General features: G+C 52.8%; 2 protein-coding genes across 2 annotated transcripts; both read left to right on the top strand.

Annotated features, from left to right (window-relative positions):
* The first annotated feature begins 2,394 nt into the window (after positions 1–2,394).
* Positions 2,395–6,101, top strand: LOC144115666 (uncharacterized). Its single transcript, XM_077650123.1, has 3 exons — positions 2,395–2,633; positions 4,577–4,718; positions 5,707–6,101. The coding sequence occupies exons 1-3, from the start codon at positions 2,495–2,497 to the stop codon at positions 6,059–6,061; spliced, it is 636 nt and encodes a 211-aa protein (XP_077506249.1). The 5' UTR covers positions 2,395–2,494; the 3' UTR covers positions 6,062–6,101.
* Positions 6,102–12,033: 5,932 nt separating this feature from the next.
* Positions 12,034–15,812, top strand: LOC144122179 (uncharacterized). Its single transcript, XM_077655759.1, has 4 exons — positions 12,034–12,059; positions 12,110–12,342; positions 14,273–14,414; positions 15,402–15,812. Exons 1-4 carry the CDS (start codon positions 12,034–12,036, stop codon positions 15,754–15,756), a joined length of 756 nt encoding a protein of 251 aa, XP_077511885.1. The 3' UTR covers positions 15,757–15,812.
* Positions 15,813–16,605: the final 793 nt, after the last annotated feature.

Raw genomic sequence — 16,605 nt, 5'->3', positions numbered from 1 at the left:
CGTTAAAGAACCCCAGGTGGTCGAAATTCCCGGAGCCCTTCACTACGGCGTCTCTCATAGCCTGAGTCGCTTTGGGACGTTAAACCCCCATAAACCAAACCATCTATTTATAGTAGCACCGAGCCACAGGTGTTCCACCGCGCAGCGCCGCGCCTTTCCTCAAAATCCAACTTTCAATTTTCAGTTTTCTCTCGCTTCTTTCCCTCCTTTATCTCTGCCTTTACGATGCGGTTCGGGTGTCAACCGAGATATTGTCTTTCTTCTTACCCTCCCTCCTTTATCCCTTCCTTTACTGCGCGGTTCGGGTGTCCACCGATATATGTGAGACAACCAGGGTACTGTTCTCATCAGTTCCTCTGTTGTCGCGTCGCAGTAAATTTCAGTAATCGTGTCATGTGCATATAAATTTATTTACTCCAGCGTGCCGAGGCAGCCGAGTGTCGATGGTGGCGAAATGCAAAACAAGCCCATGTGCTGCGCGAGAGGCAACGCACGTTAAACGGGTTCGATCATCTCATCGTCCTCATAACAACTGAATTCAGCACTGCTGGTTGTGTCGTCCTCCAGGTTGACAACAATGGCCGGTCCCTGGTCAACAACATCGTCGATGATGTGGTCCAGTTTTCTCATCACATCTTCCTCACTGATAATATGCTGCACGTAATTCTTCCATTTCTCAACAGTCACTTGCGTGATGCCTTGCCAAACCAGAGGCTCGACGTCTTGGAGCTTAAACGTCTTGTTTTGGCTGGCCACGAAACCCTTGACGTCGCTCCAGACAAGCTCTATCGGGTTCAGTTGGCAGTGGTACGGTGGCAGGCGCACAACGAGATGGCCAGCAGCTTTAGCAATGCAGTCGACACGGTATTGCTCCCCACCTGTGTTCACATTGCTGACAAGCTGCATGAGCTCGGCCTTCACCATGCCGCTGCTCCACGCGACACCTTTTCCGGACAGCCAAGCCTGTATGTCCTTTTTGAGGCTACTCATCCGCGGCACTTTATCCTGCTTCACAGAATGATATGGCGCGTTGTCCATCACTATAACGCTGCCGGGTGGTAGTAGTGGGAGAAGTCTCCTGGAGAACCAGTTTTCGTAGTGTTCCCCGTTCATTTCCTCGTGGTAATCGCCCGAGTTTTTCTTCGCTCGGAAAACTTCCGCTGCGCCTTCGACAAAACCTTGCTCACTACCGCAATGCGTCACAATAAGCCTGCCACCTTTGCCACTGGGGCTTTGTAGACCAGTCGACAGTCCGGATCGATGCGCTTGGTGTGCAGATTGGATGGTGCAGTCAGTCCACTCTCGACTTCGCGTGTGGCCGGCGTTAACCCACGTTTCGTCGGTGAAGAAAATAAGCCTACCCTGGCGTCGCAGCTCCGCTATCTGGCGCAGGTACCGGCGGCGACACTGCACAATGTGCGTCGCTTCGATTAACATCGCATTCCGAGAGCGCTTCTTATATCGGAAGCCAAGTTTCTTCAACATCCTCTGCATTGTCGCTGCGGACACGGTCGGTAGCGTTTCGTCCTCTTCGAAATGCGCAACCACCTTCGCGATAGTTGGAATTTCCCCTCTCTGGAAAAAGGTGTGTGTACCACCCTTCGCAACACGCTCAGGTCAAAATCGTCCAGCTTCTTCGTCCGCTCGCGGCCTCTTCCGCCAGCACGCTTCTTCGGTGACAACACTCGGCCCGCGTTCAACGTCTCCGTTGTCCACTTGTAAAGCGTTCGCTCGCTCACCTGCGTGAGTTTTGCCGTCCTCTTGATGAGCGCATTTGTACTCCAACTGCCCCCGCACTCGACGCGAAGCGCTTCAAGAACATTTAAAGCCACCTGCTTCGCCTGCTTGTGGAAACAGCGCACTGTCGGTGTAGAGCACACAGGAGACACAACAGACTCGTCCGACGCCATGTTGGAAAGTGGCGACGCATCACTACCTCGCAGCAGGCCTCCGCAGAGCTGTGTCCGTACGGGCTTTGTCTGGTAATTTCACCAGTGATTGAAACACTCCCTACCATTTAAATATACCTGTCCAAATCATGTTTTTAGTTGCAATGCTTATTGTTTTGATTAATAGTCATACACTCCTCAAATATTCGAGGGACTATTTTCTGCGTTTCTGCAGCCCTGATTGGACGAGAGAGCTCTACCTTCCGTAGTGCTGCAAACATCTTGTGAGACGAAGTATAGTTAAACTCCTATAAACGATAATTTACATGTCCGCAGTACAGAGAAAAAACAAACAAACTTGGATTGGGCCTTCCGCACGACCCGCAGCAACGAACATCGCAGAGAAAGAAGTCAGCATGGCGGCGCTGCGAGCGCATGCTGGCGGTGCCTGTGCACGTGCGGTTCCCGCGGCAGCTCGTGGTGGCGCTGTGGTGGGCACCGCTGTCTCAGTCCCCACCGCAAAAGACGAGGAAGACGCTGGCACGCGGCTCCGAAGCCCGATCCCGACGACGACGATCAGTACTCCGTTCCATCGGGTCCGCGCAATGGCCTCCTTCAACGAGAAGCTCGTCCAGGAGGTGAAGAAGCACACGCAGCTCTGGGACCAGCACTCCAAGCTGCACAAGGAGGCCGGCTACCGGGAGGCCGCCTGGATGGAAATCGCCGCCGCGCTGGCCGTGACAGGTGAGACGCTGCATGCTGCGTTCACCGCACACACAGCCGGCCTCGCGCTCCGGTCTCGAACGCGTACGTTTCCGACGAGGTGCACTGCAACCTCGCAGCTGGCTTCGTCGCAGACACTTGGTGTGGACCGCGTCTTATACGGTGTAGCTGGCACCGTACGATGCGGAATCGGCCTCCTTTTACGTATTGGCGTGAGCCTTGAGCTTCCGTAGGCTCCTTTGGCGTGCTGATGGCACAGCTGATGGCGCCTATAGAAGGACGTGTCTTTTGGATGAGCGCGCGTTTCAGCTGTTCGCGTCATTGAGGATGCTGTGCCGGGAATGAGTGTCGTACCGATGATTGCGGGCTCATAGCCAGAGTGTCTTCGCGACTAGCTGCCGCGTAGAATTGCGTGGTCTCTGGTCCGTTGTCGACAGGCGTCCTAGTTGACGGTGCCTTAGATCCACGAGCTGCTGCATCTGGTCTAAACCTTCTGCTGCCACGTCAGGTCTGTACCTCGAAGACTGCTGGCTCTCTCGAAGCGATATTAGTATTTTGCTGCCGCGTCCAGTACTGTGCCGGAAGCCTTTCCTCTCACGACTGCCCGTCGTCGCAATTAATCAGCCGTCGGTGGCTGGGGTACTAAAAGGCCTAGGCCAGGCACGTGTCCGTGGGCGTTGGGGGGGGGGGGGGGGGGGGGGCCCGAGCAACTCCTCAATGTCAAGCACCTCCACCCCCTCCTTTCCGTTCTTGAGGCAGGGCCCTGTAAGAAGTCCCTTGGGCCCTCCCGAAAAAATTACTGGCTACGTGCCGGGCCTAGGCTACTTACTGTCAGGATAACGTAACGTTCGTTATTTTCTTTCATTTGCGTTCGATTTTCTTACAGCTATAGATATGTGAGGCAGCACCATCTTAAAAGGCACCGATTTCGCCGTCGGCCTCCCAATATGCCATAACCAAACACCCGGTTACGGCGTTAGTGTGCTTAACACCAGAACGCAGGATCGAACCTTGGTGCGGCGGCCGCGTTTCGTTGAATATGGTAGAAATTCCCGAGCCCTCCACTACGGAACCTTTTTTCCTTCATTCTCTTAGTCCCTCCTTTATCCTTTCCCTTACGGCGCGGTTTAGGGGTCCGCCAATATGTGAGAGAGATACTGTATCATTTCCTTTTCCCAAAAAATAATTACCCAATTTTCTCACCCGCCGCAGTGGCTCAGTGGTTAGAACGCTCATCTCCTGATCCGGAGTCCCCGAATTCGGACCCGACCGCGGCGGCTGCGTTTTTATGGAGGCAGAAGGCTAAGACGCCCGTGTGCTGTGCGTTGTCAGTGCACATTAAAGATCCCCAGGTGGTCGAAATTATTCCGGAGCCCTCCAATACGGCACCTCTTTCTTCCAGACACTGCGCCATATACTTTCCCAAAATCTAAATATTATTATTATCAGTAGCAGTAGTAGTACTATTAATAATTTTCTCACATATCTCGGTGGACACCCGAACGGCGCCCGTAAGCGAAAGAAAATGAAATGAAAAAAAAATGGTTTCAAGGAAAGGAAAATACGCCTGTATCACATATCTCGGAGTACCACTTGCCAGCCACAAACGAATCAGTTTTTTATGTTTGACTTTATTAAACAAGCCAGGTATGAAAATTCTAGAGCTTATAACTTTTTTTTTGCGATTAGCTTCTTGTTTATGTGAGAAGTGTTAACGGACTACGGTTTTGTCGTGGAGGAATTCTTTGCACCGGTCGTAAATGTGGGCGGAGCTTCACTGCGGAGAAGTTTGATGAGACTATACATACCCCTCACGACGAGGCACTGTCAGTTATACCAAGAGTGACAGGGCGCTGGAAGTGCGGTTTTTGTTTTCACGAAAGCTGTATACTAATTGTTGGGTGCCCCTAACCGCGACAAAGGCATGGTTGTTTTGACCGCAAACCGTGTTTTCCCTGGCGCAGTGGAGGAGTGCCAGACCCGGTGGCGCACCCTCCGGGACACGTACCTCAAGCGCAAGAAGCGCCGACGCATCGACCCCAAGGGGCAGTGGAGCGTACTGGACCGGGAGCTCGGCTTCCTCGATGACTTCCTGAGGCCACGAACGTGAGTGTTGTGTACAGAGCGTGAAAGAAGAAAGGAGGAAATAGGTGCCGTAGTGGAGGGCTCCGGTCGAAATTATTCCAGAGCCCTTCACTACGACACCTCTTTCTTCCTTTCTTCTTTCACTCCCTGTCTGTCTGTTGTTGCCAGTTAGAAAGAAAAGGAAAGTGCACAGGCCTGCTCACTGACTCTAGCCGAGCCACAATCGCTACCTCGTGCAGATAGTAGGGGAGTTGAAAGATGGGATAGGAAGACAGGATAGTAAAGACGCGCTAAAGACAAGGCCGATCCCGGAGGCAGTGCAATACCGGGCCAACCGATGGCGGGAGTGAAGCATCCTTCAAACTCTCCGCCACATTTCCAAAAAGAAGTTCAGTTGGACCCGTAACAGATACTCTACTGGGGCCGGACTTTCACTCCCTCCTTTATCCCGTCCCTTACGGCGCGGTTCAGGCGTGCAGCGATATATGAGACAGATACTGATTCATTTCTTTTCTGCCAAAACCAATTATTTTCATTATTATTAATACAGGAAGACACCTGCCAGCCTTCGCGTCACAAGCACAACCTCGCGTGACTGCGACGTGGCCCAGCGGCTACTTAAGCGAGCGCCCGGTTTTGCCATGCTTTTACCGTCCGCACAAAGCTGCGCGACTCGCATTACATCGCCGCGATGCTGGGTGGCACGCAACCCACTGCGTACGGCATGTCCATTTCGCGGACCCAAGGGGTCTGTGTCTGGGAAAATTAATAATAATAATTCACGAGGCGTCTCAGGCTTTTCACGAGGCGTCTCAGCACAGTGCACAGAACCGCCGTAAATGAGCATGAGCTGTGGGCGGCTGGCGGAAGGAAATTAGATTGGCCAACGGGCGAACTCGGAAGTTAGCGGTTACGGGGTAAAAGCCACTATAACACCGCACTCTGTCAGCTCGAGTTTGAGTGTCTCATACACCCTAGCTGCCACGCCTCTTTCCCTTTTCCCTCGCAGGAGACGCTCGACGCTGAACGCGGCGGCCCCGGCCGATGTGGAAGTCAAACAGGAGCAGCCCGGCGAAGACGCCGAAATGCGCGAGGCAGGGGTGGCTGCGGCGGCAGCACCACCTCAGTCCTGTCCTCTGGCCATGCGGCCGGCTGCCGTGATGCCGCATCGCCTGGCGGCGGGGGGCGCGGCGGCGCAGGCGCTCTCCTCGGACCCCGAGGAGCTCTTCTGCCTAAGCCTGGCGGCGCGCCTCAAGAGACTTCTGCCCCGCGAACGACACATGGCCAGGATGAAGATGCTGCAGACACTGCACGACTTGGAATCTGGCGAGAACATCGGAGAGTTCGCGCTAGGAGACCTGTAGATGGTGCACGACATTACGGTGGACGAGACAGAAGGCGACTTCAGCGAACAACCCCCTCATCAGCCGGCAGAAACTTGTAGCTTTCTTTTTGTTTTTTTTTACAAGGAATGAAAATACATTGTCTGTTGGGTGGCACGCGCATGCCTCATCACTACAGCATTTGCTTTCAACACATTACAAATCAGAATGGACTGAAGTGAGCTACTTGGTGAGATTCGAGGACTGACAGCTGAGTGCAACCGAGAGTGCACAGTCAGTTGCCCTCAGCGAGGAATAAACAAGCTCGATACTTCGAAAGTAAGCGATTGTAAAGTCTAAGTTAAGCCGAAAGTTAGCCGAGTTGGTGAACGTTCATGAATAAAATGCAGCGCAAAGAAAACACGACAGTCAGAAATGACGACGCAGACAAGCGCTAGTCTGCGTCAAGCTGTCTTTCGTGTTTATTTGCGCTATATTCTACGTCATGTCGAACTCTAGCTTTCATCACCGTGCCAAGGTAGCTCATCTCGTAAGTTTTATGGCGCATCACGTCTGTTCAGACAAAGATCATGCGCTACTAAAGGTCACTGCATTAATGCACTCAGCATGGTTAGCTGATGAAGGTCAAGCCTGTGGAAACCTGTTTCCCCCCTCCATTTCGATGCGGCCCATCTTCATCGTCGGCCGTCGGGACGGGCAGCACCGGCTTGGCCAGGAGGGAAGTCTCCCTCATGGGGGAAAGGGAACGGCGAAGGGAGCGCCACCTCGTAGGTTACGCGGAATTCTGCGGGACCGGACACAGTCTCTTCGGGATCTGGCCAGCGTTACGAGTGGTTGGAGCCGCACGCTCTCGTCACCTTCCGCGGCAAGCACACGGGGATCCATTGTGCCTTGCCGCTGGACTTCTGGTTCCAGGCAGCGAAGCGAGTGCATCAAACGCGCGCTCTGGTCGCATTCCCCAGCAAATGCTAGGGAATTGTTTTGCCTCAAGCATGCGGCGCGCACGGGAAAACCCGGCCGCCATTGTCGGCGCATACAAATGTTCGCCGCCGATACTTCCGAAGTCGCGCCCCTGCCCCAGCCGGTAAGTCGGAAGTCCTTCTTACGTTGCCTTCTACTTCCGAGGATGCCTCGTTGATGGTTTGTAGCTAGCTGGCCCGCTCTGAGTATTAATTGCAACTGTAATAAATAGCATATGAGTGTTAACGCGTTGTCGTCCCCTCCTTTTGTCTCCCTCGAGCACGAACCCCTCCGAGGTTAGCGAGCGGGAACGCTGCATCCTCGGAGTGGGAGTGCGGGGCGGGGTGGAAGGCTGTTCCCCCAGATATTTCCACAAGCCAACCCGCGTAGTATTGCACGCAGGCGGGTATAGCCATGCATCAAAGGAAGCAACGGGAGAGTGCGACAAAGCAGCGGAAACTGGCTGTTTGGTGCGTACGAAAACAACGGGATAAAAAGATGCTGGCAGACAACGCAGGCGCTGCTACACAACTAAGTGTATGTGTAAGCACGTGCAAGTACAGAAAAAGGGGGAAACAAAAGAAGGATGTTTAAAAAGTCAGCTAGAAGAAGAAGGAAAAGGCAGATCACGGAGCGGGGCACATATTAGAATAGATACCAGCCAGCATGCGCCTGTATTGGCACCTGAAGCCGAAAATCTAATAATTGTTTTTTGGGGAAAGGAAATGGCGCAGTATCTGTCATATACCGTTGGACACCTGAACCACGCCGTATACTGGAAGGCATAAAGGAGGGAGTGAAAGAAGAAAGGAAGAAAGAGGTGCCGTAGTGGAGGGCTCCGGAATAAATTCGACCACCTGGGATCTTTAACGTGCAGGGACATCGCAAAGCACACGGGCGCCTTAGCGTTTTTCCTCCATAAAAACGCAGCCGCAGAAAATAATAATAATTGGTTTTGGGGGAAAGGAAATGGCGCAGTATCTGTCTCATATATCGTTGGACACCTGAACCGCGCCGTAAGGGAAGGGATAAAGAAGGGAGTGAAAGAAGAAAGGAAGAGATGCCGTAGTGGAGGGCTCCGGAATAATTTCGACCACCTGGGGATCTTTAACGTGCACTGACATCGCACAGTATACGGGCGCCTTAGCGTTTTTCCTCCATAAAAACGCAGCCGCCGCGGTCGGGTTCGAACCCGGGTACTCTGGATCAGTAGTCGAGCGCCCTAACCATGCACTGAGCAACCGCGGCGGGTACAGAAAAATTTAAAATTTGATTTTTGTGGTGATGGTGGTAGTAAAATTTTATTGGATGCCCTGGGGTGGGTTTTAGAGGAGAGTGGAGGGTTTCACCACTCCCTTGCCTGGGTGGTAGTCCTCATTCCGGGACAACATTGGTGGTAGCGGCTGCCCGCGCTCTTTCGACCAGAGCCCTCTGAGACTCCAGGTCCAAGAAGCCGGACAAGGTCGCCTTCCATACCTGCCTCGTTGGCTGATTTACTCTCTTTATCTGCGGATTTTTCAGGCAGGCCCATACCATATGATATGCGTCTCCCCACATCTCACAAAATTTACAGTACACCGAAAAAGTTGGGCTATGTGTTTTAGAATCGCACGGCTTAGAAACGACCCCGTTTGCAGCCATCTGCGGTGTCGTTCCTCAGCTCTATCCAGGCCCTGGCGGGCTCTGGGAACGTCTGCCTACTGAGGCGCAGATGTGTTGTAATGCCTGCATATGTGGTAAGCGGATTCGGTACAGGAGTCCCGACAGAGTCTGGGAATGGCGCAGTGTGTCTCACATATCGGCGGACACCTTAACAGCGCCGTAAGGGAACGGATAAAGGAGGAACTGAGAGAAGGAAAGGAAGAGAGTGCTGCCGTAGTGGAGGACATCGGAATAATTTCGACCAGCTTGGGATCTTTAACGTGCGCTGACACCACGATGCAATGTCAGATTTCGAAGGGCGGAAAAATGTCTTACAACAATATTACGAATTTCCATTTTTATCGAAATAACTCGTGGCTGCTCTACACATCATTAAATCTGGCTTTAACTGTGTAATTCCTTCGCAATAAATTTAACTAGCAATCTATATGTCAAAACTGGCGCGTCCACATCCCGCTACGGACGTTACGGTTGTTCGTTTACGCGAGCATTACTGAGCAGCGAGAATGAAACCATCAACCACGGAAGAGCGCGCAGGGACGGACAGACGTTGCAACGACGCGTTCAAAGTACCGCTTCCCAGTACGTCCCCTAAGCCCACTGTCCCCTAGCTGTTGCGGTGGCTTAGTGGTCATCGTGTTCGGTTGCTGCCCCGAAAGACGCGGGTTCGATCCCGGCCGCGGCGGTCGTATTTAGATGGAGGCAAACTTTTCGAGGCCCGTGTACTGTGCATTGTCAGTGCACGTTAAAGGACCCCAGGTGGTCGAAATTTCCGGAGCCCTTCACTACGGCGTCCCTCAAAGCCTGAGTCATTTTGGAACGTTAAACTCACGTAAACGATAAAGTACAGCCGCGGTGAAAAATACGCGGCCCACGGCTACGGCGCAAGGAGCGGCTGCGGGGCTGCACCGCGGCGCTGCTACCTGCGTCGGGCGCTCGCAGCGAGGGTCCACAGAGTGACGACAAAGCTTCGCCCTCACTCTCCCCTCAGAACGCCACACGGCTCATGAATGTCAAGTGCAGCGTTCAGCCGTTTCGCGGCTGACGGTCAGTACGAAAGAGGGCTCTGCAATGCGTGCTGCGTGTGACTTTCAGCGCCTACTCGAATATCTCGTCTTCGTTATGCACAGATCGGCTACGGCAGGCGTGCGTTCGGCAGTTCGACTAAGTGCGTCTGCCTGCGAAGCGTCCGAGTTCGGTTCGCATTCCATAGTTACGCGCGCCTCGCGTCCGTATACGCCGCGCTCCAGTGCCCGGCGCTTGGTCGAGTTAACCCTAATTACTAGCTGGAGCTCGCTGCTTTAAAATCATTAATTTAAAGCTAAAAAAAATCAAAGCACGTTCCTGCTGCAACGAAATTACGAGTAACAAACTACCAGAAACAAAACAGGGCTTCACCGAGTTCACAGACCTGGGTCCTGACGCAAAAATAGCTTGTTCTGCCCTATTTCTTGAGCACCGTAATGCCCGTGCTCGAAGGCTCACCACGCATGGGCGCGCGGGACATACGAGAGCGAAGCAGTATCGAGGTGGCAACGGCGAACCGCGCGCAATCCCCTTCATTACGCGTCTGGCAAACGGCGCAAAGCGGAGACGCGCCCCTTCATACTGACAGTCAGCCGCGAAACAGCCGAACGCCGCACTTGACATTTATCAGCCGTGTGGCGTGCTCAGGGGAGAGTGAGGGCGAAGCTTTGTCGTCACAGTGGCTGCGTTCCAATACTCTGGACGCCTAACAAGACGTCTAGTGTGACGTCTAAGAATCCGTCTGCATGCCCATGTATTGGAACTTGTCTACTGCTCACGCCGCCTCGCGGCATAATAATATAACTAAAGCTTATAAACGGCTGTACTATATTTTTTTTTCAAACTGAGCAATAACGATGATTAAAAACGTGTTTTCAACAAGTTTGCACATTTTTTCTGCAATCACTTTGCGCGTAAACCGGACTGGTGGATGCGCCTATCGATCAGTCTACTTGTAGCAGACGGGACCGCTTTCCGAAGACGACGCTAAAGAGAAATACGATTATTCTTTCATTATTGATGCTAAACTGTACATGCTCCTCGAACGTGCTCGTCCAGACGGTCCTGTAAACAAAAGAAAGAATACGGAAGACTGTAATCAATATGCGCGAAATCCGATACGGCTAATATACACTGCAACAGGAAAACGCATGCCTGCCATTAAACCTGCTATCTGCCGTGCGTGGCACTCGGAGACGGCGAGAAACCTAAAGACCGCAGCGAGCTTTAATCCTGCAAAGACTAAAATCAATTCGCAACATGCTGGTGTATTTGTTCTGAGAGTGTAGAGATAAAAAAGAATGTACGTGAAAGAGTTGATGCAACTAATACAGCAACAGAACACATTTGTTAGCCGTCACGCCAGCCGTCTTAATGCCCGTCGAGGAACCCAACGACAGCGACGAGTATTAATCTCTAAAATCAAGGTGCAGCTAAGATCCGGCATCGTCAGATGCCGGATCACGTAAACAGACCACGTAAACAGACCTACAGCGTCCGCTGCTTTAGCAAAGCTCTCAAATGCACGATTTTCTCCTGCATGATTCACTGCTAGGAATCGCACGTCCACGAAGATTAATTAGCCACTAGTTTGCGCACCAAATAACATAATGGAATGGCTCACATTTTTCCTTTCCTATACTCCGTGTACAGTCCGACGCCCGGAAGAGCACGACTCGTTCATCAGCGTACATCAGCCATCTTTAGACCGCAAGTTAGCCTGCATCGATGTAGACTTCGGCGAAGCAGTCATATTAAACGGCTTCGTGAGGAGGAAAAACGCTAAGGCGCCCGTGTGCTGTGCGATGTCAGTGCACGTGAAAGATCCTCAGGTGGTCGAAATTATTCCGGAGCCCTCCACTACGGCACCTATTCTTCCTTTCTTCTTTCACTCCCTCCTTTATCCCTTCCCTTACGGCGCGGTTCAGGTGTCCAAATATATATGAGACCGATACTGCGCTATTTCCTTTCCCCAAAAACCAATTATTATTATTATTATTATTATTATTATTATTATTATTATTATTATTATTATTATTATTATTATTATTATTATTATTATTATTATTATTATTATGCAACGTGTTCCAAGATGGCGGCTGTCCGGCTAGACGTCTAAGTAGCCATCTACTTGGAGTATAGGAACGCAGTCTCTGTGCAGCCTCGCAGCGAGCGCCGTACGGAGGTTGCAGCGCCGCGGTGCGGCCCCACAGCCGCTCCTTGCACCGCAGCCGTGGGCCGCGTATTTTTGATCGCGGCTGTACGTGTCCACAGACTCCACACGAAGGCTTGGATTGGGCTTTCCGCACGACCGGCAGCAACGAACGCCGCAGAGAAAAGTCAGCATGGTGGCGCTGCAAGCGCACGTGCGGTAGCCCGCGGAAGCTCGTGGTGGCGCTGTGGTGGGCACCGCTGTCTCAGTCCCCACCACAAAAGACGAGGAAGACGCTGGCACGCGGCTCCGAAGCCCGATCCCGACGACGACGATCAGTACTCCGTTCCATCGGGTCCGCGCAATGGCCTCCTTCAACGAAAAGCTCGTCCAGGAGTGAAGAAGCACACGCAGCTCTGGGACCAGCACTCCAAACTGCACAAGGAGGCCGGCTACCGGGAGGCCGCCTGGATGGAAATCGCCGCCGCGCTGGCCGTGACCGGTGAGCCGCTGCATGCTGCGTTCACCGCACACACAGCCGGCCTCGCGCTCCGGTCTCGAACGCGTACGTGTCCGACGAGGTGCACTGCAACCTCGCAGCTGGCTTCGTCGCAGACACTTGGTGTGGACCGCGTCTTATACGGTGTAGCTGGCACCGTACGATGCGGAATCGGCCTCCTTTTACGTATTGGCGTGAGCCTTGAGCTTCCGTAGGCTCCTTTGGCGTGCTGATGGCACAGCTGATGGTGCCTATAGAAGGACGTGTCTTTTGGATGAGCGCGCGTTTCAGCTGTTCGCGTCATTGAGGATGCTGTGCCGGGAACGAGTGTCGTACCGATGATTGCGGGCTCATAGCCAGAGTGTCTTCGCGACTAGCTGCCGCGTAGAATTGCGTGGCCTCTGGTCCGTTGTCGACAGGCGTCCTAGTTGACGGTGCCTTAGATCCACGAGCTGCTGCATCTGGTCTAAACCTTCTGCTGCCACGTCAGGTCTGTACCTCGAAGACTGCTGGCTCTCTCGAAGCGATATTAGTATTTTGCTGCCGCGTCCAGTACTGTGCCGGAAGCCTTTCCTCTCACGACTGCCCGTCGTCGCAATTAATCAGCTGTCGGTGGCTGGGGTACTAAAAGGCCTAGGCCAGGCACGTGTCCGTGGGCGTTGGGGGGGCCCGAGCAACTCCTCAATGTCAAGCACCTCCGCCCCCTCCTTTCCGTTCTTGAGGCAGGGCCCTGTAAGAAGTCCCTTGGGCCCTCCCGAAAAAATTACTGGCTACGTGCCGGGCCTAGGCTACTTACTGTCAGGATAACGTAACGTTCGTTATTTTCTTTCATTTGCGTTCGATTTTCTCACAGCTATAGATATGTGAGGCAGCACCATCTTAAAAGGCACCGATTTCGCCGTCGGCCTCCCAATACGCCATAACCAAATACCCGGTTACGGCGTTAGTGTGCTTAACACCAGAACGCAGGATCGAACCTCGGTGCGGCGGCCGCGTTTCGTTGAATATGGTAGAAATTCCCGAGCCCTCCACTACGGAACCTTTTTTCCTTCATTCTCTTAGTCCCTCCTTTATCCTTTCCCTTACGGCGGGGTTTAGGGGTCCGCCAATATGTGAGAGAGATACTGTATCATTTCCTTTTCCCAAAAAATAATTACCCAATTTTCTCACCCGCCGCAGTGGCTCAGTGGTTAGAAAGCTCATCTCCTGATCCGGAGTCCCCGAATTCGGACCCGACCGCGGCGGCTGCGTTTTTATGGAGGCAGAAGGCTAAGACGCCCGTGTGCTGTGCGTTGTCAGTGCACATTAAAGATCCCCAGGTGGTCAAAATTATTCCGGAGCCCTCCAATACGGCACCTCTTTCTTCCAGATACTGCGCCATATACTTTCCCCAAAATCTAAATATTATTATTATCAGTAGCAGTAGTAGTACTATTAATAATTTTCTCACATATCCCGGTGGACACCCGAACGGCGCCCGTAAGCGAAAGAAAATGAAATGAAAAAAAAATGGTTTCAAGGAAAGGAAAATACGCCTGTATCACATATCTCGGAGTACCACTTGCCAGCCACAAACGAATCAGTTTTTTATGTTTGACTTTATTAAACAAGTCAGGTATGAAAATTCTAGAGCTTATAACTTTTTTTTGCGATTAGCTTCTTGTTTATGTGAGAAGTGTTAACGGACTACGGTTTTGTCGTGGAGGAATTCTTTGCACCGGTCGTAAATGTGGGCGGAGCTTCACTGCGGAGAAGTTTGATGAGAATATATACATACCCCTCACGACGAGGCACTGTCAGTTATACCAAGAGTGACAGGGCGCTGGAAGAGCGGTTTTTGTTTTCACGAAAGCTGTATACTAATTGTGGGGTGCCCCTAACCGCGACAAAGGCATGGTTGTTTTGACCGCAAACCGTGTTTTCCCTGGCGCAGTGGAGGAGTGCCAGACCCGGTGGCGCACCCTCCGGGACACGTACCTCAAGCGCAAGAAGCGCCGACGCATCGACCCCAAGGGGCAGTGGAGCGTACTGGACCGGGAGCTCGGCTTCCTCGATGACTTCCTGAGGCCGCGAACGTGAGTGTTGTGTACAGAGCGTGAAAGAAGAAAGGAGGAAATAGGTGCCGTAGTGGAGGGCTCCGGTCGAAATTATTCCAGAGCCCTTCACTACGACACCTCTTTCTTCCTTTCTTCTTTCACTCCCTGTCTGTCTGTTGTTGCCAGTTAGAAAGAAAAGGAAAGTGCACAGGCCTGCTCACTGACTCTAGCCGAGCCACAATCGCTACCTCGTGCAGATAGTAGGGGAGTTGAAAGATGGGATAGGAAGACAGGATAGTAAAGACGCGCTAAAGACAAGGCCGATCCCGGAGGCAGTGCAATACCGGGCCAACCGATGGCGGGAGTGAAGCATCCTTCAAACTCTCCGCCACATTTCCAAAAAGAAGTTCAGTTGGACCCGTAACAGATACTCTACTGGGGCCGGACTTTCACTCCCTCCTTTATCCCGTCCCTTACGGCGCGGTTCAGGCGTGCAGCGATATATGAGACAGATACTGATTCATTTCTTTTCTGCCAAAACCAATTATTATCATTATTATTAATACAGGAAGACACCTGCCCGCCTTCGCGTCACAAGCACAACCTCGCGTGACTGCGACGTGGCCCAGCGGCTACTTAAGCGAGCGCCCGGTTTTGCCATGCTTTACCGTCGGCACAAAGCTGCGCGACTCGCATTAGATCGCCGCGATGCTGGGTGGCACGCAACCCACTGCGTACGGCATGTCCATTTCGCGGACCCAAGGGGTCTGTGTCTGGGAAAATTAATAATAATAATTCACGAGGCGTCTCAGGCTTTTCACGAGGCGTCTCAGCACAGTGCACAGAACCGCCGTAAATGAGCATGAGCTGTGGGCGGCTGGCGGAAGGAAATTAGATTGGCCAACGGGCGAACTCGGAAGTTAGCGGTTACGGGGTAAAAGCCACTATAACACCGCACTCTGTCAGCTCGAGTTTGAGTGTCTCATACACCCTAGCTGCCACGCCTCTTTCCCTTTTCCCTCGCAGGAGACGCTCGACGCTGAACGCGGCGGCCCCGGCCGATGTGGAAGTCAAACAGGAGCAGCCCGGCGAAGACGCCGAAATGCGCGAGGCAGGGGTGGCTGCGGCGGCAGCACCACCTCAGTCCTGTCCTCTGGCCATGCGGCCGGCTGCCGTGATGCCGCATCGCCTGGCGGCGGGGGGCGCGGCGGCGCAGGCGCTCTCCTCGGACCCCGAGGAGCTCTTCTGCCTAAGCCTGGCGGCGCGCCTCAAGAGACTTCTGCCCCGCGAACGACACATGGCCAGGATGAAGATGCTGCAGACACTGCACGACTTGGAATCTGGCGAGAACATCGGAGAGTTCGCGCTAGGAGACCCGTAGATGGTGCACGACATTACGGTGGACGAGACAGAAGGCGACTTCAGCGAACAACCCCCTCATCATCCGGCAGAAACTTGTAGCTTTCTTTTTGTTTTTTTTTTACAAGGAATGAAAATACATTGTCTGTTGGGTGGCACGCGCATGCCTCATCACTACAGCATTTGCTTTCAACACATTACAAATCAGAATGGACTGAAGTGAGCTACTTGGTGAGATTCGAGGACTGACAGCTGAGTGCAACCGAGAGTGCACAGTCAGTTGCCCTCAGCGAGGAATAAACAAGCTCGATACTTCGAAAGTAAGCGATTGTAAAGTCTAAGTTAAGCCGAAAGTTAGCCGAGTTGGTGAACGTTCATGAATAAAATGCAGCGCAAAGAAAACACGACAGTCAGAAATGACGACGCAGACAAGCGCTAGTCTGCGTCAAGCTGTCTTTCGTGTTTATTTGCGCTATATTCTACGTCATGTCGAACTCTAGCTTTCATCACCGTGCCAAGGTAGCTCATCTCGTAAGTTTTATGGCGCATCACGTCTGTTCAGACAAAGATCATGCGCTACTAAAGGTCACTGCATTAATGCACTCAGCATGGTTAGCTGATGAAGGTCAAGCCTGTGGAAACCTGTTTCCCCCCTCCATTTCGATGCGGCCCATCTTCATCGTCGGCCGTCGGGACGGGCAGCACCGGCTTGGCCAGGAGGGAAGTCTCCCTCATGGGGGAAAGGGAACGGCGAAGGGAGCGCCACCTCGTAGGTTACGCGGAATTCTGCGGGACCGGACACAGTCTCTTCGGGATCTGGCCAGCGTTACGAGTGGTTGGAGCCGCACGCTCTCGTCACCTTCCGCGGCAA

Source organism: Amblyomma americanum, chromosome 1, assembly GCF_052857255.1.
Source record: "Amblyomma americanum isolate KBUSLIRL-KWMA chromosome 1, ASM5285725v1, whole genome shotgun sequence".
Taxonomy (NCBI): Eukaryota; Metazoa; Arthropoda; class Arachnida; order Ixodida; family Ixodidae; genus Amblyomma; species Amblyomma americanum.
The sequence above is the reverse complement of the archived record's forward strand: the minus strand, read 5'-3'. Positions and strand labels throughout refer to the sequence as shown.

Excerpts from the sequence above, each read along its gene's own strand:
- LOC144115666 (XM_077650123.1), top strand. The coding sequence starts at position 2,495 with ATGGCCTCCTTCAACGAGAAGCTCGTCCAGGAGGTGAAGAAGCACACG. Across the intron at positions 2,634-4,576 it reads CGCCGCGCTGGCCGTGACAG|TGGAGGAGTGCCAGACCCGG; the intron begins GTGAGACGCTGC and ends TCCCTGGCGCAG. Across the intron at positions 4,719-5,706 it reads GACTTCCTGAGGCCACGAAC|GAGACGCTCGACGCTGAACG; the intron begins GTGAGTGTTGTG and ends TTTCCCTCGCAG.
- LOC144122179 (XM_077655759.1), top strand. The coding sequence starts at position 12,034 with ATGGTGGCGCTGCAAGCGCACGTGCG. Across the intron at positions 12,343-14,272 it reads CGCCGCGCTGGCCGTGACCG|TGGAGGAGTGCCAGACCCGG; the intron begins GTGAGCCGCTGC and ends TCCCTGGCGCAG. Across the intron at positions 14,415-15,401 it reads GACTTCCTGAGGCCGCGAAC|GAGACGCTCGACGCTGAACG; the intron begins GTGAGTGTTGTG and ends TTTCCCTCGCAG.